We start from the raw sequence: 25026 nt of genomic DNA on the forward strand, positions 1-25026 counted from the left end.
GGATATCTCCCAAACGGAGGACGGTTTCTCTTTGTATAGAGTTCATAGAAAGTTTACACATTGACGTTATCGTGTCACCGTGGAAGGTTTTCAGACCTAGACCTCAACATGTCAAGTATGAATTTCATCCGAGCTTTGATCGAGTTGCACTTTACAGGGTTACCTGACGTCCGGATTTCCCCTCTTTTTATTGGCTTACGTTGGCTTCCAGGCGAAATAATATTGCGTACAATATCCGGATTTTAAATACCTCTAACCAAGTCTGTCGTAGAAAATTGCTACTTTAGAAAACAAATGTGGCGTTAAAATCGATCAAAAATGTATTTAATGAACAATATTCGATAGTTTGGCATCTGTTTACGAAATATATGGCTGTAATGCTCGTATAAGCTCCTTTCAGTATTATTGACAGTGTTTGCGCGCAAATTTGTACAAAACCTGTTTACGTGTACGTACGTGTCACAGCATCAATATTGTGAATCGAGGCACGTACTGTACTACAATGCATAAGCACACTTTTGTGGTTTTCGTTACTCGACGGAGCTAGAAATTTCCGCGACAAGGTTTATCCCAGTTAGGGCGTCCATCAATTTGTGTTTCTTGTCGAACTAAATTATGAGTAGTTGCTATCAGAATTATTTTTCCGATAAAAAAGTAATGACATCTTTGGATTGGATCATGAAATTTTCAGTGTTCACCCAAGATGCAGGACCCCCCTCCCCCTGTATAAGACTACAAAATATCGCACCATTTTGCATATAGACACCAATTAAAAAAAAATTGTCTTCAAAGGGGAGGGGTGTTCCCTCCCCCATAGACCCCTCCCCGGATGTCGATCAGTGTCCTCCTTGATAACAAACATACACGTACATTATAGTATTATCTCATGGGATAGGACAGTGGTGTAGCACAGAGTTGTATATATTTGGCTCTGGTGTAGCAATTAGCAACCTGGCCCTGGTGCAGCAATAGAAATGGACCCCCAATGAGAGTCCACATTCACCCAAGCCAACCATGGTTTGCGTTTGGGGAACCGACTCCTGAGGTTTGCACCGGCCCAGTTACAAAATTAGCAGTGGAAGGACTTGAACACAGTAAGAGTCAAACACCACAATGAAGTTGTTAAAGAGGGGAGTCGTTAGAAGAGGGGAGTCGTTAGAAGAGGTGAATTAATAACATTCAGTACAAGTTCTAAACATGTGTGCTGCCTTCAGTATCTTGATAATATTTGCATACTATGGTTGTACCAGGTGTGTCTGACATCATTCACAGAAAGCATACATAGAATAAATATCAACTTAAAATTGTGCCAGTCGTCAGGAAAATGTTCTATCAGTAGAATTTTTGACAAAACTTGAAGCAATGCAATTAATATTCTAAGAAATGATTATTGTTTAATGTTTATTTAGACATTTTGCAAGAAAGTGTTGATAGAAACCATGTCCAGGCCAGCAACTACATCTGGAGGAAATGCTTCTGTCTAGGTATGATCACAACATGAATATCACAACTCTGGCTGTAGTTCGAACTAACAAAAGGTTAGCCAAGGTAGGGTCAGTCAAATCAAACAATTTGGCATGAGAAGACCCATGGTCAAGGACTCATTGACTGTAACATCTTATGTGAGCCTCCCCAGTAATTATAACAGAAAGAGAAACAAACAATTCTTGAACATCTAGTTCAATACATAGCTTTGCCTCTTTGTTTAGTGTTTATTATTTGATAAATATCACACATATATACAAGTTTAATATTCAACAACATTAAATACACATCATGTCATCCAGGAGCCCATGAATATTCAGTACATTAGAAACATATTCTTCTCATTTCTTATTTTCAATGTCTCAAAGTTTAATAAGCAACCAAAATGACATTATCATTTAAATGTCCTTAAATTAGGTCATCCCTAAAATATTTAAAACCAACATAAGATGTTGTTACATTAGGCTTAATAACTCTACTGTTAAGGTCCCCCCCATACCAAAAATGACACTAGCACAGGAACTGATCAATAAGACCACTGAAAGAAAAAAGAAATTCATGTTCATAATTTGGATTTGTCTTAATAGGCTACATTATATATTTAATTGATTAAATTCCAATTTTTTTGCCCTTAACTAATTGATCGTTGCTATAGATAGTTTAATGATATTTGTATTGAACATCTTAACGCAATATCTCAACTAAACTATATCAAATGTCTCGTAAACCCTGGTCAGTCTAAAGTAGGCGTGTGCAACCTGCGGGCCATTGGGCACTGCGGCTCCCTCTTCTGCGGCCCGCGAAGCCATGTTGAATTTGCCCTATTTGCGGCCCCTGACTTAAATCATCATTTGGAGTTGACATTCTAGACCTACAGGCCTATTAGCAAACTATTGGGATCTAAATGTTTTAGACATAGGAATGATGAGATCTCAAAATGAAGAATGAGGTCCAGGAAGTGTCATTTCCAGAGATCTGGGCGGTATTTTTAGCATTTTATTTTATACGCTCCTCGCCAATCATGGTGAGGCTATGCTTGGATAGCACCATTGCTCCATGCGGCGCGCTAACAGACCACAGAAACACAATGAGGCTCAGTGGTTTAAAAGGTTGCACATACCTGGTCTAAAGGGTGCTCGATGAACCACGGCAATGAGCCCCTTAACCGGAACGCTTGAGACAACTCCAAGTGACGGCTTCAGAAAATGTGTTTGGAATGAGAGCCATGACTGGAAAGTGTCAACACATAAAGCCAAGTGTAAGGGCCTATGTTAACATCATGACTGGGTTTATAGCTTGTGTTTATATTAATATTTAATGTTGCTTTTTTTCTTCAGGGTCTGACAATTCAATGATGATACACATGAAGCCATTCAGCCTTCCCAAATTACTATGATCGTATTCAACACATATGTGACAGTGTTTCAGCTATTCCAAATATCAAGCTAGTTGGTGTGTTAAGCTATCCCACGTTACATATTATTTATTTCGTTCATACCTGAAGGCCTTTTAGGCATTCCACATAAATATTAAAGGGAGCTATCAATCACTAACTAAAGGTCATCATATGATATCATGAAAGAAGAATGAAGATGACATCTAACATGCTTTACTGAAAGCTGGTGTCCTGACTGAATGCTCCAGCCAATCTCAACTCATTGTCCATTAAAACACAGAACATCCTCTGGGGAGATGGCCGCGAGTAGGGAGCTGGTCTTGATACAGTGGTTCTTAAGATAAACTCTCGTCCGGCTGCCGCTGGAAAGTCTGGAATTGAAGAAACTGTCTCTGATGTGTCCTCCTCGAGCTTCTCAAATTCTTCAACCATATTTGCTGCCTGTCAAGTGAAAAGCAATTGCTTGTTTTACAGATGGAAGATCTTAGTCAGCTAGAGGTTACACACTGTAGGAAATGACATGTCCAAACCATGGTGGGTGATGGCAAATTATCCTTTGAGACATTTTTGCATGTGTCCGTCCCATGTCACTGAGTACAAATGTGCTTATGTATGTTCACATACAGCAAAGCCTGTTGAAACTGTGATAGACCAATGTGGATGGTCACATTCCCACCACTCCCCAAATCAAATAATTTACAAAGTGATGAAGATTTATGCAAACCCTTGATGAAGTGCAATCACAAGTTTTTTGTTTTTTTCTAAATATCTATCAATCTCTTACTTGACCAATGCTCTCCTACATAGGCAAATGTAGGTTATGTCTATGAAATGATTCCTTTCATAGCACTTAACATCGAGGCAAAATCATGAAAAAAATTATAACATGCTTCAGACCATTTGTACAAAGAATTTTAAGGAGGCCAAGATCATTTGTTATCAGGTATCAACATAAACTAACATTGTCATAATTCTACACAGTAAACAAGATACCAAACCATAGACGCTCTCTGTATATGTAGTAAAATATAGTCTAAAATAAAACAAAATGCAATCAACATAAGTCCAGAGTGTATGTGGACTCACCCTTTGGGCAGATACAAATAGCTTGTGTATAGTGGTGCCTATGTGAAGGAAGTCCAGATTGTATATGAACTCACCCTTTTAGCAGATACAAATAGTTTGTGTATAGTGGTGCCTATGTTAACTAAGTCCAGATTGTATTTGAACTCACCCTTTGAGCAGATACAAATAGCTTGTGTATAGTGCCACCTATATGCCCCCTTGGTCCATCCTTGACTGGTACTTCTGGTTGGTTTTGAAGATCACACACAAACTCTTCCATGTCCTTCACCTGCTCAGTCTCACCGTTACATCCATTAGGGAGGAATTTAGCCATGAGTGATTGGTGCTTGGCAATCAATAACTCAGCCATGCTTATCTGCAGGACAATCTCCTGGGAAACAGAGAGCACATTTCATGGTGAGAACTACAACAATTACCACATGAATGATACTTGATAGAATGTAGTTATCATGAGCCTGGCCAAGAACCACATTTGCAAGAATAGGGACAGACCATCACGACACTATGAATGAACCTTCTGGAAACGGGAACCAAATTTGCAGATTATACATAAGGTAGATAAAACAAAATGGAACTTCTTTCAACAGTAACTCTCTTGGAAGGTGAACACTGAATTAAAGGTCTACTGACACCTATGAACAACATTGTCCTAATAGGTCTAATAAGCATTAGAAATTATCATGAAAATAGCTTCAACTCCCATTAAAATCCATCAAAGATTGACCATTTTACAAGTTTTTTCTTAATTCTAGTTTTATTTTTGAATAAACATTAGCTAAACAATATTTCTCTAACATTTTTCTACACTAATACCTTACAGTAGAATCAAGTGGAGGAGAGAATGACTGACTCACTTCATACTTTCAACTTGAAACAAAAACAATGAAATAGCGAGTCTTTTTTCATGGTTGTGAAACCTTTTCCTACATCAATACCTTACAGTGGAATCAACTAGAAGTGAGAATGACTGACTCACTTCATACTTTTTTACATCCTGCACAGGTGTTCTTGTAATTCGGGAGGCGGTGTTTACAAGTTGACCAAAGTGAGGTTGAAGGGAAGGTATTGATTCACCACCTGAATAAGAAAATACAAATATAAGATAACATAATAATGAACAAAGTAACCAAATCATTAGCTCATAACTTCCATTTGACTCTTGTGCCATTTTAAGTTTTTCTAGTGTAGTAGATAGAAATTTTCTGTACACCAGCTGCTACTCAGTTTAGAATTTTACATAAATCATAAAATATTTTTCATTAAAGATCACATTTTCACAAACTGAGAACATCCAGAAGCAGATTAAATCCTACCATCATAGTCATATGTGTCTTCCAGCAATCTGGCATGCCAGACTATAGGGTCAACAAACCAGAAGCATATTGAACATTAAATGAAATTGATTAATTAAGCTTCCACGGTTGAGCTGATTACAGCTGTAAGGTGAGAGAGTTATGCTATTGGGGATCTTACTTGTCAAAGAATGAACTTGGCAAAAGGATACCAAACTTCTCCTCCCAAGTGGGACCAGATACAGGGGGGGGGGGAGTCCATTTCACTTTTCATCTGTACCTCTTTGAAGAAATGTTTGTGAGGGTAATCTCTGAGTTACCCTCAACCATCCAGCTTTCTCTAGATCTGTGAATTGCTAGCTACAGTTGTGATTCATACCTGCTTCCTCTAATCTCTCCAGGGCAGCTTGTATGAGGACAGGGAGAAGGTTGGTGATGACTTCTGAAGGCTTCAATGCAGCTAGGAAATGAAGTACCTTCTCTGCCTCTTTGGTATCATCAAACAAACGCTTTTGTCTGTGAGCTGGCATCGGTTTGGACTGACTCCAAACCTCCATCCACATGTTACCTGGGAGCTTCAGTAGCCAGAACAAAGAAAAAAATTCAAAGTTTTTACCTCTGTAACTTTACTACCTAAATATTAACTCCTTCTGGCCTATTTTTGTACCAGGTTAATTTTGGCCAGCAATGTTCATACTGATCTGGTTCCCCTGTTGTGACGTGAGCTGTATCCCTTTACTGTTATTCAGTCTTATGAGAGCATTTGTATGTGTAGTATAAGGCTTCGAATCCTTCATATACACTGCTACAATGCTGTATAGATGTTTCTTAACATACCTGCATTCTTTGACTCAGATGTCCCTGTGAAGGTTTCTCTTTACCCAGAACTATACAATGCTGTATAGATGTTTGTTAATGTACCTGCATTCTTGGACTCAGATGTCCCTGTGAAGGTTTCTCCTTACCCAGACCTACACAATGCTGTATAGATGTTTCTTAACATACCTGCATTCTTGGACTCAGATGTCCCTGTGAAGGTTTCCTCCCATCAGTCGTCTCATTCTCCTTCTCCTCCTTCTCCTCCTCTTCTCCTTCGACCCAATCTCTCGGAGAGTACCACCTCACAAAATCTTCTAACGAACAACCAGGATTAGCTGCCTGAAATGGATTAACTTCAAAGTTAATTTGTTGCGTGACGAAAATGTAACCAATTCCCTCTATTTGAATTGCATTAACCTTCTAACATGTATAAATTATATTTAATGGAAGTGATCAAGTATATGGTTAAGCATAAATTGAATAGATACAATGAAGACAACCGTTTTCTTACTAACCAATTGACAACAATTTCTACAACACTAAATGCCAATTGCCTTCTCTTCTTTCATTCATTCAGGAAGCATCCAATAATACCACATTAGGTTATACTAATTATATCCATTATATGCATTTGTGTGTCAGAGGATGGGGTAGGTGGGAGGGAGGGAGGGGGTTACCGAGGTTGCTAATTTCTACTATTACGGTGGAGTTTTATTTGATTCTTTCTGCCTTTTTGTGTATTTCACTCAGGGCTAATTCAACTTGTTAAATCCTCAAGTTTTTTTTTTTAGTTTAGTTCCTCTCACTTTGTCAATTTGCATACTTACTCTTTTTACTTTGATATAAAACATGAATATAAAATGAATACGAATGTAATATTATCACAGTCAAAGCAATAATATCCATTCACCATAACCCATCACGGAGGACAAACAGACCCATAATGACTTCCACACTACTTACAACAATTTAGCTTTACAACCATAGAACCTGGCAATGTATTCATATGAAAATTCCAATCATTTTAAAGAGGTATTTAAGTATGCAGCAATAATGTAAGGATGCTCTCAACTGCAGCAAAGTAAAAACATTTTTATATTAGTTGATAAACAAGAGCATCAATGACGCAGTATCTCAATACTGGAAGTTTTAATTTTGATTCCTAATTTCAAATCTTTGCTCTGTCTCTACAATTATCAATATCAATCATGGTACAACAAATATATAACTTGCATTTTTGCTACTTTGCCACGAATAGTCTCTTGCAGGTTACACTTTATCCTGCTAGTCTTGCCTTTAGCGCTCATTGCCTGTTAGTCGAAAGAACGACGTTGCAAGGTTTAGTAATGTCATAGAATATTTAAGAACTTGTTTTTTATGTGGTATCCTTCATCTTGGGTCAGTCTCTGTTGGACTTTTTGGTCATATAGTTTGACGTCAATGACAACAGCCAAATTAGAAGAGGCGAACAACTCGACCATATTCTTGATGCCTGCCTTGAGAGCTAGGCCTATTGACCTACTGTATGTTACTGTAGACTGTAGTGGTGACTACCATCAAAACTGTGTCCACTTCTAGATATCAAAACAACCCACGTTTTTCCATCTCAATATTTCTGACATGAAGATTTCATGGATTTATGACTTGGAAAAAATGTAAAAGAAGATTACAAGTTTTTATATGCAAGTGATGGGTGGCCTCCTCCTCCCCTAATAGCCACCTCAGTTCCTCTCCATTTTGTTATTTTATTTTAACTCTTTGTACATTTGATGTCAAACATTACAGGTTCAAAAGAAAGCTAACATACTTCTTATAACCTTATACATCTTATATCCTTATAAATAAAACATAACCTTATACAATTTTTATAGTCTTATAAAAGTTGTGATGCTATGGCCGGCTCCTCTTTTATACGTACCCATCAAACAAACTTACCCTGGTCCTTCCTAGGAAAAGCTGTCTGAACACCAGTACAATGCTAATGTGGCTATCACTGAAAGCCTAATAGGCCTAGGTAAGGGGGCCTAGGCCTATATATATATTTTTTAAATGCATTAGGCCTACAGTAAGTAGCCTTCAGAAGTACAACAATGTGTAAACGTAATTATACAAAAATACATGAAGGGCAATCAAACAAACTTATCATGGCCCTCGCTCTGAAAAGCTACCTGAACCTCAGTACAATCCTTAAATGTATGTTACAAAACCGAAGGCCTAATATTAATTAAATGCACTACGCAAAATTCAAAAGTACACAATGTGTGCATTTAGCATGCAATACACAACACCTTGCGTACCTAACTACGGTAAAGAAAATTGGTCGCGAGTGTAGCCATTTTCGTATATGTAACATGTAGCTGTCCATGAGTCATAGCCAATCTGCTATAAACCAGACTTGGAGGCGGGGCTTAATCATCAAAAACGGACCTTTTTACTAAAAGTAGGGGCGGCAGCTCAGTGTTGTTTTAAGAAAGAAAAATCATTTAAGCATCAAATAAAGCAAATAAAAGCCATAAAATATCATATACAGCTAGTAAAATTCTTATTAATACCTACCTGTAAACAACAAATGAAAGTTTAAAATGTTAATAAAATATATAATACATGGGACCCTATCTTAGACGATACCACTGTTGAAAGACAATTCTATTCTATTCTCTTTCATAAAACATAAGTTTTGGAGCGTGTGCAAAAATGCGTTGTTTCAACTGTATTTCAGTCCAAATTGGCCCGATTTGGACATAAATCGGTGAAAAAGTCATAGAATGAGATAAAATTCTCGAATAAAAAATAGCAACTTTTGTTGGTCTATATGATATATGCTTGCTCTGAAAATTCCAGAGTAAAGGAACTTTATATGAGGACGCTGAAAAATTTTTAAGAGAAGAGAGAGTCCCACTTACTGTTACAATATCTCTATACATGTAATGTATTGAGATAAAAATGACTCACCTTGAAAGCACCCATATCAGATAGCAGGCAAGCACTCTGCATTTTGGCCCTCAACTCGGCCCCCTCTGACGTTGTACCTAACTTAGCTAGGACCTCTGCATGTTCCTCTAACATATCCTCAGTCATAGGAGCAGGATCCTAGCAGAGAAAAGTAGAAAAACATCTGTGTCAAAAACTGGACTCTATAACCTAGTCCTATACACTCCCAAGCATCAAGGCTGGACTCTAAAACTAGTGCTTATACACTTCCATCTATTGGAGTCTCTTCATTAAAGTAGAACACACTCCCAGATATCCCCAAGGCTGAACTCTAAACTAGTGCTTATACACTTCCATGTAACAAAGTAGAATACACTCCCAGATACCAAAGCTGGATTGTACCTCAAAGTGACAGTCCAACGCAGTAGCATACAGTCACACATATAAAAGCTGTATTACCAACTGTCACAGATGAACCCGAATTGTATAATCAAATGTGCCAACACTTGGCAGACAATACTAACATTTTATCTTTATTAGACTGAGCATGAGACTCACTTGTGTAACAGGAATGTACAAATCTTCATCCGAGTTCAGAAGCTTAAGTTCTCCGCAAACTTTCAAACGCCCCTCGGGTTTTGATATTTCTTCACTCTCCTGTATGGCTGCATCGTCTTCTGGACCCTCCTCATTCTCCATCTCGCATTCATAAAATTCGTCCTCACTTTCAGAGCCTCTTGGCTCACCCTCTTTCGCTGCTCCTTTCCTATCTGGTTGGACATTACTAATGGTATCAGCATCCTCTGCTGAGGCAAACGAGGTGGTTGAAATGTTTCTATCAGCCTCTTTCAGGGACTGCCTCTCTTCCCTAGCCTTCTTCCTCGCTATACAACAATTAAGCATCTTCAAGAAGATGAGGGCAAAAGGGGGTAAAAAAACAAGGTCAATTATACTTCTAGCTCTATGCTTTAAAAACCAAACTTTAATTTTCTACAATACTTCTTGATGTCAAACCTGGGGATTATCTTGCTGATTTCCTTTTTTCTCTCCTAATAAAAGGTTGAAATCCTGTTTTCAGACACAGGTGCACAAATACTTTCATTTTTTTTTGGTAATTACCAAGTACAACAGATCTCATATCATAGTTAAGCACAACAAGTTCATTTCAATATGATTATGGAATTTAATGGTCATTACAAATACTGTTACCAAACAATTTCTGCATAAATGACAGAAATGCGACTAGAATACACATTCAAGGAGTACTTATAAGAGTTGAGTGCTACAAGGGCACACGTCACATGACCCTCCATGGTTGGTCACATCTATTAGTGTGTCTCCTTATTGACATAGTCTGTCATGGTTAAAGTATATGCCAATGCTACTACGATCCCAACAACCCACATAAGTAGTAACTCTACAAATTAATTTGTTTTTCATCCCTGTAAACTCTTGGTCTAAGTATTAATTTGACCAGGTAGAGCCTCTACCTCTGCAAGGTTTTGTTCATAAGCTACTAAACCCACATTACCAATGTTTAGCCAGTTTTATAAATATCATGAAAATGATATTTGCAGAATGCTTGATATGGTCACACTCTTAGTGAGTAGAGAGAGAGAGTGATAAAACCTCAAAATTCTCATGTGAATGGGAACTCAAACCCAGTCACTGGAAAAATGAAATGGATAGAAACAATTAAGATCTCAAGAAGCAGCAAATAGACATCAGCTACTTCAAACACATGTTAAACTGGATAAGAAGGAAGCCTTATGGCTTACTTGTAATTTTTGGTGAACCAGACAGCAGGCCATATTGGGTGCAGTTCCCGATATCCTGTTAAATGGAGAAAACAGTGTCATGAACGTTGATATCCACATGGCAGCACACAAAAGGGTTGGAGCTTACAATAACATTTAAAACATGCCATAATAACTAAAAAAAATAACCTTAAAGGAGGATAGGATGTTGATTAAAACCATCAACATGATTTTTTTGGTAATAATTGCAAGCAAACCCGCTGTTCATACACCTGATGGTAACATAGTGACAAAAACCTGCCCGAATTTAAGAACTTCTATATTGGTCTAAAAATCACATTTGTACATTCAGTTTCCTTATCAGGACGATGAAGAGATCATATTGCCTATGCCTAAAGGCTGCTTCTTTTGTTTCAAATAGGGGGCAATGCCATGGGTCAAAGGTCAGCACAACATTTCTGGAGAATAATAACATGTGCTTAATGTACCAGCTTGTGTACTATGATGTTAGGCAAAGACTACACTAAATGTATTGATTAAATTGCTGTGACAAAGTAGTCATTCTATAACTTGTATTCTGCACAGACACATTATTGTTGGCAGGAATTACTAGCTTGGCAAGAAGCTCTGTTACATAACACTCACCCGGGTAGTTTGTATTTATTCTCCCATCTGTATCGCATTTCTAGAACAAACTCGTGCCAGAGGTATGCTACTGCTTTAAGTCCACCATGTGCACTGTTCAGTACACACATAGCCACAGTTAACTTGTATGTCAGACAGTCTCTTGGTGCCGCCTTGAAGTGGCGGTATCGTTCTGGCTGCAAACGAGCAAATTATCAAAGGCTTAAAAGATGGAATCTTGTATTGCTTCATACACCGAACATATTATGTTTGAATGGTGACATCTTTCTTGCAACAATGAAGGTTTTCATAACGGTGTATTTCTTTGTGCCAAAAAAAATAAAGATATATACTGCAAGACAACAACATCAGAACAAGGTTAATCTCAACAATTGAATAAATGGATGACCTTTGAACACCATTTATTCACTTTCTAGCATCATACACAAGCAGGACCTTATTACAAAGATCTTTATAATCATCTTTTACAAATCAAATTGTCAAGATGTCATTTACTTTACTATGTAATATCTGCTTAGATATCATATAATTTACTATGTAATATCTGCTTAAATATCATATTCTTTACTATGTAATATCTGCTTAGATGTCATATACTTTCGTAGATTATATATAATATACTTTACTATGTAACATCTGCTTACATATCATATACTTAACTATGTAATATCTTCTTAAATGTCATATACTTTTGTAGATTAGATATCATATACTTTAGTATGTAATATCTGCTTAGATGTCATATACTTTACTATGTAATACCTGCTTGGATATCATATACTTTACTATGTAATACCTGCTTAGATATCATACACTTTACTATGTAAATACCTGGGAATCCAATGACTGCTGTCTTAGTAGGTCAGAGGAAGATGTATCAGGCAAGACAGTGGCATCAGGAAAAAGATACTGAAAGGGAATAAAATAGCAACATATAACTAACAAACATTAATAGGTAATCAACAAAACATGAGGAGGTTTGATCACAGACAACAAAAGGGAATGTTTTCTTTGATGTGTCAGGTACCCTGAAAAGGCATGTGAATTTAAGGAGTACACTGAAATGAGCAGAAGAATTGTATTCATCATCATCTCAGGGATTATACTAGACGGTAGGGTAGGAGATGGGGGGGGTTGGGGGGGTTGAAAGGGGAGGAGAGGGGGTTGATTCCCTAAAACAATACTCATTCTCTCAGAGCAGGCTGATGTGTAATGATGATTTTGTCTTTAAATGTCACATACTTTAGAAGATGTTATCTGTGTGAGCAAACCTGTAAAACATCATTGAGCAAGTCACTGGAGAAGGGCGGGTCCACTGGTCTCTGTCTACTGCGGATCTTTGACCTGGCCGAATGGACCACGGATGATATCCCAGGAAACTGGACCCTTCCAGGGTCTGTTAACTTCTGTAATGCATGTGTTATCTGTTCTGTTTGCTCTGAATAAGACAAGATATGATATATGTATGTTCACAACTAAATACCTTACACAAGAAATTTCACATTAATTTGTCCTACTATTCCATGAGGGGTAAAAGCGGTTTGATAAAGTGAAACCACTGTCGATGTTAATTATGTGTTTCTCATCTGTTCACTGAATCATTTTTCTGAGGTAACACCATCAAGCCATCAACCTCTGAGGCTTTGTGATTCCTTGCCTTGCCTAACAGTAATTTCCCTACTACTTACAGCATGTTGCAGTTTAATAATACATTGCCAACATATATATCACACCTTACTCAAACTTTTCAAACAAGCCTTTCAAGCACCCAGAAACAGCTTGAGAACAATTTAATTTGGTAGATAACAAATATTAGAGCCATGTGTAGGAAAGCATGTTCAAACAGTTGCAAATTTAGTTTCATTTAAATATAATTAATGATATTGATAATAAACCATGACTGTTTATTCCAGTCTTGGCACAATAATTTATTGCAGGTAGTTTGCATGGTTTCTTTAAACTATAAGAATTATAAACAGAATCTTGCTTTAGTTATTTCCCGATTAAATATCTGTATCTTTAATGATAAAATGGTAATATTTATATATATACCTTCATCCTCCTCTTCAAATGCCATCTTGCCTAGCAACTGGTCCAGTGTATCTGTATTATGACATAACTTGAGTAGAGAGATGAGATAGTCACCTGTGAACAAACCGTAGGAAAACTGCATCAACAGATCAGACATCACTTAAACAGCTCGATAGAGAGACTATTATGGGCCGGATCGTCCCATTACTAGTTGGGGGGGGGGAAGGTTCAATCATGGCATTTTCACATTCAGCCAGAGAGGAATTAAACCACTGCTACGAGTGTACACAACACACCATGAGTATTTATTAGCACAACCTGGGATTGAGAGCTAGTTAACTACATAATTTATAACCTGAATATGCCTTAGAACACGCCAATTTGCATCTCAACCTTTCATTATTTAATCTGGGAGAGGACCCTCACTCCACTGAAAAACCCTTTCTTTATGAAATCCTTGATATGACTCTGGCACTTGCATTAAGGTTAAGCTCCTATACTTAAATCAGTCCATGGAAATTTAGAATTTGCCAATCCCCCCCCCCCCCCCATCATTTGAAATCATGTGCACACCACTGTTGCAGCTATACAACATTAACAAACAACTGCATCTCTGAGACATAATCAGTGTAAGAACGATAAATACCAAAGCAAAAGTGAATGTTAAAGGATCCCTATCAGATCAAGTTACCCTGTAATCATATGAGAAGATAAAAATTCCTGTTTGCTAAGAAATTATAACTCATTAAATTGTAAATGCATATGGGACTGCAATGATACCTTACCTAGGAGACCTTGCATATTCTGAACAGTGTTGATCCTACTGGACCACAAAGGAGCTTGAAGAGCCTCCAGATCCCTGGAAGAGATAATCATTGAATGCACTAGATAGATTATAATGGCGGGATGGGGGGGGGGGAGTCACCAGGACAAGATACCAGCCTCCAAATCTTTGAAGGAAATAAACATAGGATATACTAGACTCATAGACTGTAAGGGAGAAAGGACACTAGGCCAATGATACCAGCCTCCAGATCACTGCGAAGGTAAACATTGAAGATACTAGGTAGATAGATTGTAAGGTGGGGGGTGGCATTGTAAATTCTTTCTGGGAACTAGAAACAATCATAGGTAGCCCGTAAAATTAATCTAGAAACATCTATTATCTACATGTCTGGTGGTTAATATGAAATACTACTTAATGGTAGTCAGTGCTACCAGTTGCTGAATTGAGTGAGGGGTTCCACCAGTAAAATATACCCTGAATATCAGCTACACATGTAGGACATGTATGTGCATGGACTCATCTCTACAGGCATATGTTACTTGTTATGATACTTGTACCGTTGAAGAGACGGTAGCAATGGTTTAAGCTTTGCCTTTCTTTGTCACTTAAAGCACAACTTACGAGTAGACATCGTTGTCGACTACCATATCCTCCGTCAATGAGGGCCATGTCGCTGAAAGGTAGAGGGTTCCTATGGGATCTGCTGTGGCACCAAATGGCAGTGACTGGAATGTGGTGAACCCGTCTTCACTAACATATGTGTCATCCATATCTACCGTCACAGTGAGAACAACACAATAAAGTTAACTAATGATATACAGAAAAGTTACATTACAAACTATGATGTAACAGAAAAAGGCATCACATGTAGGATATACAGAGATATCACATTGTATCTATAGTATACAGAGACATCATATTGTGATTATAGAATTCAGAGACATCACATTGTACCTATGGTATATAGAAATATCACAGTATATCTATTAGAGACAGAAGCATCTCAGTATATCTATCATATGCAGAGACATCACATTGTATCTATCATATGCAGAGATATCACATTGAATCTATCATATGCAGAGATATCACATTGTATCTATCATATACAGAGACATCACATTGTACCTATGATATACAGAAGCATCAGAGTATATCTATCATATACCGTGATATCACAATAGAACACTGGCACACTTAGACATGATCATTGTCACATTGAGACACAAAGATATCTCACTGATAATTTGATACATATAGACATCATCACAGAGATATCACTGACCTGGGAACTGTAAGGGCCATGAGTACTGAGTCCAGTCATTCAGTACATATGTAAATCGAACAGCAACAGTGACAGTGCCTCTATCTGAGACTTGTGATGCCTGAGAAAACAGGACATAGCATGAAAGGAATAAATCAGTAATGGAGCTGGAAATTTATCACAGCCAGATTTAGAACCAAAAGTGAAAGGAATTTACATTATTCCAAAAATAAGGTAAAATATCATACAGTAGACATAGCAGATGAAACTTCCAAGTAAGAAATTAAATTGCAAAGAAGCATTCCATCGGTTTGTCGAGGAAGTGATACACGACAGACATACCACAAAGTACAAATGTACAATCTATGCCCTCTGAAAAGAATAGGTACTTACAATTTTGGATTTGAAAACATTTAGCAGACCCTCCAAATGGTTGTACTGATGAGGTATCCGTTTGAGATGAACCATGTCAAAATTAGTTCGCAACCTGGGTATTTCACATATGCCAGTGTACATTCTGCGCCACTTCTGTTGTATTTGAGCAAATATCGGCACAGAACTGAAGGGATTGATCAGACAGGAAGGGATAGAGGGTGAGTGGATCAGTAATAACATTACATTACATGTTACCATGCTTGGACCATTGATGATTTCAAGTGATCAGCAATGGGCTTACTTTCTGCGTAGTTTATTTTGGACCACTTGGTTAAATGGACAAATCAGTTAGTTGACTGACCTTTAACAAACACCACAAGAATAGGTTTTCTACAGCCATACAGACCTACAAGCCAAACATCAGCACTCAAGCTTCCCTATTAGAGTTGTCTTTAAATTTTTTGGCATTCGACCTCTACTGACCTCAGATGACCTTTGATCTCAACAAAAAACAACAGAGCTCTTGAAAAAAACTTAGGTGGCCTGCATTGCACATAAGATGTTTAATCAAGCTTTAAGCTGACCAAGTTACCGTGTTTACAAAATTTCTAAACTTCATTAGCATCAGTAACCTTTTGACGTCAACAAAAACCACTATGATACAAGTGGTCTCTCCCTGAACATACCAAGTGTGAAGTTAAGGAAAATTGTTAATTTTGGAAATATATATAAACACATTTAGTTTAGTCATATAATTGGGCTATATAAACTATTGCTTGCTACCCTGTGGCATTATCGTGGCATTAATATACCCACATATTCAGAGAATGAGGTACTCTGTGGCAATCAACCTTGAGCTGATAAAGGGTCAGCGATAGTGGTACTACCCTCATGCCTTCATATCACCGGTGGACTTGTCAAACACTGTCAATATATTTCTTGCCTATGCACTTCTGAGTACAAGGATACTTTCGGTTATATTCAAGTAAAAGTTGCGTGAAGAATAGGAAAAGATTATCCCCACACCCCCCCCAGCTTCAATAAATACAAACAAGTTCAGACAGGACTGCCAGCACTATGCCAAGCACATTTCAGTATTTTTAACAGATTTATCTGAAGTTTGTTGACTTCACCAATACAGGATGTTGCACCAGTATACGCTGAAAACCGTGAAAATTAAATGATCCTGTGTTTTTGCAAGATATGCCGATGTTGTGATAACAGTTAATATCAACAGGTTCGATGAAGTCTGAGAGCATGTGTTGACACTAGGCACTAGGCTTTATTGTTAGAACGTATTAGAAAGTGGACAAAATCAATACCAGCTGGTGTTATTGACAGCTATAGTCAGAGAACTCAACAGAAGGTTGCATTTACTCTCGCTGAGTACAGCATCACTGTTAGCAGCTGGAATTAGCACAACGAAATGCCTCAGTCCGTACCTGGTAAAACAGAAAAAGATTCAAAACAAAACAGATTCAAAGTTTAATTTAAATATCACATCAATTAATATTCGAATGTTAATTAATGTTCTGGAAATCAACAAAGGTCTTAATAACTGTGATTGACAATGGAGAATAGAGGATATATCTGCATAATTTAACATATTATTAAAACACATCATAAACACAACATGGTAACCCTGCAATCTGTTCAACTAATTCAGTGCTATCATGTTTAGTTTTGCACCTATACTGTTACTATCGGCTTTTGCCAATAACCTGTATTTCAAATCCCCAGATTGGCTGATGCCGATTCCATAACGATAATTATAATAACTATGACCTAACGTTACGGGTACAATCTCTCCTTATTTAAACTTGTCTATCTTTATCTTAAATGACAATACCAATTGTCATGCAGTGTTGTTTCATACCGGTACTGCATTCTTAATATGACTGAATTTAAAAAAAATATATGAAACATTTGTGTTTCCTTTTTTTTTCATTAATATCTGACTAATTTTTTTGGGCAGTAAGACTACCCTACATTACGTTATGTCTACAAAAGGTTTGTACACATATTGGACATGTTATACAAACCATTATTTTAAATTATTTTGGCCAATTGTTGGTATCCTACGGCAATGCATGGGAATACAAAATCAGATTGCCGTTAACCTTCATACATCTCATATATCCGTCTTACTCACATAAAACAACCTCTATAAATATTAATATAATTTAGTTCACATTTCACTACCTTAAAAGTGTGTTTACTGTACAAACTTAGCACAGAGAGCATGCTAACCTGTACAGGTAAGGCACCTTAGGAAAACTTACAGGCCTCCACGAAGTGTACGGAAAGCATGATGGTCCCGCTCAAAATATTTAACTATACAATAATACAACATTAATGTTGTGCTGTGCTGTACCAAGATTGTTCACAGTATACGTAGTAGTCTGTGCCTAACAGGAGTATGACTTTGCACGTATGATGAACAGTGTCTTCTGTTACGCAGTTAAGAATGTCTTTACCACCGGGTATCACTAGGTCATAAGAGCCCCCAGTTGTGAAATGACGCAGAAACGGGATTGGTTTCTAGGCCTTAATATTTTCAACTCAACTCTGACCAAAAGTATGTCTGTTTGAAGAATCAATATCGGTTGCAAACTATGGGAAGATGACGCAAGCTTTAACGAACCGGATATCAGACCGGCATCCGTCGGTACGGATGATGCATGCTGATAATCGGTATTACGCTAATCATGTTGTCACAAAAGATATTGAGGATATAACAATGCAGACCACATATTCAAGCAAATAGCATTGTCTTTCACCTCCTGCAGTACAAAAGAAAACATTGCCATTGAGTTCTTTATAACCATGCTCAAAATGTATATATCTCAGATTCTGTGAAATTAAGAGACTTCCCTTTAAAAGATTCTTCCTGAAAAGTGTTCACACAAGGAAACTGATTGACAGACGGAAACACTTACCATCGACACAAACAATGAGCTCGTGGTGGAAAGTCATTTTCTGAAGACATCATGTCCTCCAGTGCTTGGGGAAGTGTGTCTGCTAAAATAAAAGAGGACGTAATATTCCCAAAAATGTCCTTATAATTCTATTGATGGAATATGGTATCGTTACAACAAAGATCAAAGAATTATTCAAAATACCCTTCTCAGCCTCCAATACTTCTGTTATGTTTAATCAGAGCATATACCCTTACTACTAATCAATAACACTGTTGTATTTACTCATAGCATATATCCTTATAACTAACTAAAACTATTGTTGAACTTGTTCACAGCATACCCCCTAACTACTAATCAATAACATTTTTGCATTTACTCATAGCATATACCCTGACTACTAATCAATAGCCCTGTTGTATTTAATCATAGCATTTACCTTTTTCTTCATTTTCTTCCTGCTCAAGGGTCAGCTTTTCTTCGACACCATGTTTTAATCTATGCTCGCTAATTAAAAAACGAACATTAGCAAAGTTAACTTCTTGTGACCTTTCACTCCATTGGGCATTTGTTAAATCTCCCTGAAACAAAAATAACAATGATAATGTTATTTGCATGGTACACTTACTGCAGTCATATGTGTGTTTACAGAGCATTTCATTCGAGGTGTGACTAGTGGAAATGGTTATAAAACACAGTTTAAAGGTCTAAACGTTTAAAGAACACTTATGGAAAACATTGTCCTAATCACTCCAATAAAATGAAATTAACTTCAACTCCCATCGAAATCCATCAAAGACTGACCATTTTACAAGTCTTTTCTTAATTCTAGATTATTTACGAATAAACATTACCTAATTATGCACACTGATGATGGAATACGAGTCTAACTTTATGTGAAGTTATTCCTTTGTTTTTTACAAACTTAACTTCAAAGACACTGAACACAGGTTTGTGGCCTAAAGCAATATTTTGTTGTCTTCTCTGAAAAGAGGAAAATCACATTATTCAAATGATATATGTGGGCTTGTAATAAGGTGTTAACTAAAATAAGAAATTTTGATGAGCACAACACTCCCACATCATAGTTTGCACATATTTAATGAGTTTCCCAGATTTATCAAATCTTCAAATGTGTGTATCTTGGAAATGAAAGAGCTTTTCCAAAAATGTCAACAGATTTTGAATGAGATTATCAAAAACAACAAATGTACTGAATATGGGACAAATTGGCCTGGAGCCAATAGTACTTTAACACAAGACTTTGAAACTCAAATACTTTGAGACTTGATAGATTGTTCAGACCTAAGAATATATGTGGCACGATACCACAAATTACACTTTCTTTGTCCTTTCATTCTATTAACACAATTTCTTTACACAAGCATAGCCTTTCACAAAAATCTGAACCCCCAATTATTATTTATTTAAATTGTCCAAATAATTTATTACCTTTTGTAGTGGTCTAGCCCTTGGGACTGATGTGAGCTTCCAGTCATGGATGACTTGCTCGAGGCGTGCCACAAATCTGTTGAATTGTGAAAAAAAAAAATTAAAATGCCTAATGATGTAACTATTCTCATATGATCACTAAGGGTGTGACCGTTTAACCGTTTAACCGGCCGCAAATGCACTATCCGTTAAGAAAATCACAAACCATATAAACGGAATTTAAAAAAAAAAAATTCAAATACATTTAAACATGAAAATTATTTTAAAATATGTAAAGAACTGAGTAATGTACTGCAAACTATCAATAAAAAACAGAAAAACGATGTTTTCAGCAAAACTGAAAGTCACACACACAAGTATGGTTGGGCGATATTAGCTTTTTACCGTCACGATAAATAGTTCAAAAATTATCGCGATATTTCGATAATTACGATAATCTTTCCCCTAACAGAATTAGCGTAAATGTCGAGCTTTGAGTGGACGGAGAGAGATATATGGAGGGGACATTCAAAGAGAATATCTGAAAAACCTTACGATATTTTTCACAAATATTGATGCTTAGATAAGTGCTTCCTCACAATCAACGAGCCGCCCCAAAATTCGCTCCACTTACGTAAAACTTTTATATATATAACATGTGGAAAACCTGAGTTTTTACACACATAATTCCCACTGACATTGGTCACAGAACATAAGTAGGTCATCGACATTTGAACTTGCCCAAGTTCATCACACCATGGGAACGACAAAACACATAGGACATGATGTTACATTTTCCCGCCATCTGGACGCCGAGTGTGAATTTTGGTGTAATATGCAAATTACGAATGGTACTGTGCTGCGCGGTTAAATCTTAACCTATTGCGACACATACAAATTTTGGGAAGCTGTTGTTGAAGTAACTTTTGTATCAAATGTAAAGTACTGTATGTGACACAAGAGAAAGAAAATGACTAATTAGCGACTACTTCGACGCCTATCAATATTATTTTATTAACCAGAACGTTCTTGTACGTTCTTTTAATGAGTAAGCAGGAAAGGTGGGTAAGTTTGCTAAGTTATATAGGTGAGTTTTTGTTTAAAATCTTGTGATAGATAGACAAATATATTGTTTTTTTCAAAAGTTACGATGTTGCCGAAGGCCGAGTTATATAAATTCAGTGAACTTCTGACTTCTAAAGACCACGAATACTGATCATGTGTGTTATTCTTTTCAGCAATTATTACCCGAAATGTTCGCAATATTATTGGGCCTATTTAGTAATTAACATACATTGATCGTCGTTTTGTTGCCTGAATTGCTACCTGTTGGAAAAACCCTTATTTATTGTACCCATAATGTCCTATTTCATTAAAAGTCGAGTGACGGTGCGTCGAAAAAGCCGCGATCGGAAAACGGCGTTTAAACGTTTAACCGACCGGCGGCGATCTGGTTAGCGAAATATCCGTTAGGACACACACTTAATGATCACGTAGCCTCCTCTCATGATCTTATAGAATTTACTCATGTGAACTCATTTATAACAATCTTTTATGATCTTATTGCCTTGTCCTGTGGCCTTCTCACATGATCTCATGGCATTCTCACATGATCTCATGGCATTCTCATCTGATCTTATGGCCTTCTCTTATGACCTCATGGCCTTCTCATATGATCTAGTGGCCTTCTCACATGACCTCATGGCCTTCTCATATGATCTAGTGGCCTTCTCACAAAAACTCATGGCCTTCTCATATGACCTCATGGCCTTCTCATATGATTTGGCCTTCTCACAAAAACTCATGGCCTTCTCCTATGATCTCATGGCCTTCTCCTATGGTCTCATAGCCTTCTCACATGATCTCACAGCCTTCTCACATGATCTCATGGCCTTGTCATCTGATCTCATGGCCTACTCATATGATCTCATAGTCATGGCCTTTTCATATGACCTTATGGCCTTCTCACATAATCTCATCTGATCTCATGGCCTATTCACATGATCGCATAGCATTCTCACATAGATTACTCACATGATCTCATGGCCTTCTCAAATGACCTCATGGCCTATTCACATGATCGCATTGCATTCTCACATAGACTACTCACATGATCTCATGGCCTTCTCATATGACCTCATGGCCTTCTCATCTGGTTTAATGGCCTTCTCACCTGGTTTAATGGGCTTGTCACATGATCTCATGGCCTTTCCACATGATCTCATGGCCTTCTCATATATGTTGATACGCCCTACGATGCCAGACTATGGACAGTGGAATTTAACACTGTTGCCTATGTACAGTAGTTAGGGTTGTACTTAGTAATTAGTTATTCCTTGTGCAAAGTATCCTCATTCAAAGGAAGGATCTTTTTGATAAACATCTCTCACTGAATAACACAAATAGAATGGAAAATGTGTGAAGACTGTTACATCCAAGACTCCTCTCCCCTGGTAACCATTAAATAAACTGTTGGATTATCCACTTTTCCAGCCGGTTTTTATTGCTGAACTGGGCAAATTGAACATCCAGCTAGATTTGCAATGCCCAATCCAGTGTATCTCTACATGGTACACTGAAAATTCAAGATGGAATTTGACTTTTGAGACTATTGAAACTGTTTTATCTGTTAGTACAAACAATGTCTTATTGTTGTTGCATTTTCTTGGAGTTCAATGAAATTACCTATTATTTGTCCGGAAGCTATTTAGCCATGTGTAGTGCACAATACCCAATTTTCCATCTTGCTGATGAAGTATGAAACATAAGTAGTTGATAAGTATGCACATAGATAGTTTGTTGGAACACAAGCTTCGAAGCTTAATGAATAACAAGTAATCCATCTCAGAAATCCACAATACAGTACCCTCTTCTCTCCAACACAGGGTTGACATAATATGTAGGCATACAGTAACTCCTAACATTACTTTCCCTTAAACTGCACATGAACATATAGTAGTTTAATAATTCTGTAATATTTTAAATTATCTACACTGAGTACAAGTGTGATTTTCCACACCATCATGGATTCCATCCTGTCCAGCTGCTGGATGAATAAGGACATGGATCATGTTACTTGCTGAGCACCTGGACAAATAGTGAGGAAACCAACTCTTTATTTATCTGTCTGACAGGGTGAATAGCATGTGAAACAGATTAGCGTAATCCCTAACTGACCTATGCCTGGGCATATGTGTAACATTGTAATGTAGCAACTAACACCCATAGACCATAGTTAGGCCATATGTTACTTGTTAGGCCAAGTGAGGATCAGGCAGAGTCATATATATTACTACAAAATACGAGGCTTTGAAAAAGCCTAGCCTAGTAACACAGGCGACAAGTACGTTGGCTTGCTATACCACACTTTTTATTCCCTATATAAATAGGCTGATAGTATTAGTAATAGTATGGTATAAAGTAGCATATATTGATGTCCGTGGTTAGTAATAGTAGTACAAAGTAGTACTAGGCCTAGGCCCTATCAACAGTAGTAACTTAGTACAAACCTCTCCCATTCGGATGCAGCAGTAAAATCTGTAATCTCGAATACTTCCGATTCCTGATGAAGAGAAAAAATACTGTTGTTAAATCAATTCGACCGTGAATCCAGGAATTCATGTGATACATATCCGTCAACCTGGTACAACTTCTACTTTATGAAGCTACTTACTTCTACGTCGTCCGCCATCGCTCATCGCTGTGAACTGGAAGTTTGCGACCCTTCGTTCGTTGCAGAATTCAACATAGGCTGTGTATCGAAACTGAAGGTAGCATACTCCATATAAATGCCCCCTTGACTTAAATACTTAATCGTCAAGTAATGCGGTCTTTTAAGCCCTTGTAAAAGTTCTCACAAACAGTGCTGGATTAACCTCTATAGGCGAAAGTAGCATATGCTACGGGCCCCGCACTTTCAAGGGCCCGGCGCCAAATGCTTGCAAGCTATCAATTCCAATTTCCGAGTCTGTGACTATGCTGAGTATGCTCTATCGATATAGTACTATAGTCCCTTCAACTTTTATGAACTACTGGGTGTTTAAGGTTAGCGATTTTTAGCCAATTATCATATTCAATTGGGGTTATTATTTTATCGAAGTAATTAACGTTAGTGTCGTATTCATGTGATACATATACGATGCATGAATACGCATGATACGAATATTTGAAACTGAAATGTGTATTTTTGTAATTTAATGCCATTCTATAACATATGCTACAGGCCCGCACTAACTAAATCCGGCCCTGGTCACAAGCTAATTCCGGCCTTTCCCTCACTGCATAGCTGACACGTTGGCCTTTCATGGCACGTATAATTTCCGTTTCATAACCATCAAGATTTTAGCTATGAGACCCCAAATTTTTCTTCACTTCTTAACAATTGAGCCACTTTACTCATTAGCCTTAGTAAATATATTTCACGCTCTGCTCTAAGAAGGCCTAAAGGGTTCTCAGTTTCCCCAATTTTTGCACCAAATGTACTTCAATTCATGCTTTTCAACATCCAAGCCAAATGATACAGACCCCGTTTGTTAACAAATCGAAAAAGATGATATCCTGTTGCTTTTCAGCACATTTCCTGACACTTGGGTGGGTTGAAATAGACTGTATATATATGAAGTGCGCCACCTCTTAGAGTTTAGAGTTAGTCGAATTGGAAAATGCATCCGAAAATAATTAAGTGTTGTAGAAGAAAGATTAAAAATAATGGTTTTTTCATCGTCTATTGTACAAAATATTTAAATAAGAAAAACATATGAGAGAGAGGGGGGGGGGGGAGGGGTGACAAATTAAGTTTTCTTGAATGAA

At 37.3% G+C, this 25026-nt stretch overlaps 1 protein-coding gene across 2 annotated transcripts; it reads right to left on the bottom strand.

Moving 5' to 3' along the window:
* Nucleotides 1-1692: 1692 nt before the first annotated feature.
* On the bottom strand, nucleotides 1693-23989 carry LOC139978395 (rab3 GTPase-activating protein catalytic subunit-like). Of its 2 annotated transcripts, none has more exons than XM_071988601.1 (22): nucleotides 23891-23989; nucleotides 23727-23779; nucleotides 20239-20314; nucleotides 19226-19367; nucleotides 18808-18886; nucleotides 17191-17310; nucleotides 15887-16052; nucleotides 15515-15614; nucleotides 14851-15001; nucleotides 14228-14301; nucleotides 13464-13556; nucleotides 12683-12849; nucleotides 12243-12320; nucleotides 11412-11587; nucleotides 10788-10842; nucleotides 9568-9912; nucleotides 9031-9168; nucleotides 6265-6417; nucleotides 5639-5834; nucleotides 4944-5044; nucleotides 4116-4337; nucleotides 1693-3322 (listed from the first exon to the last, which is right to left on the bottom strand). In XM_071988601.1, exons 1-22 carry the CDS (start codon nucleotides 23906-23908, stop codon nucleotides 3095-3097), a joined length of 2931 nt encoding a protein of 976 aa, XP_071844702.1. In that variant the 5' UTR covers nucleotides 23909-23989; the 3' UTR covers nucleotides 1693-3094. The 2 variants fall into 2 exon arrangements, with proteins under 2 accessions (XP_071844702.1, XP_071844701.1); XM_071988600.1 differs by having other exon boundaries at nucleotides 18808-18889.
* Between the last annotated feature and the right edge of the window lie 1037 nt (nucleotides 23990-25026).

The sequence above is a fragment of the Apostichopus japonicus genome, chromosome 13, assembly GCF_037975245.1.
Source record: "Apostichopus japonicus isolate 1M-3 chromosome 13, ASM3797524v1, whole genome shotgun sequence".
Lineage (NCBI taxonomy): Eukaryota > Metazoa > Echinodermata > Holothuroidea > Aspidochirotida > Stichopodidae > Apostichopus > Apostichopus japonicus.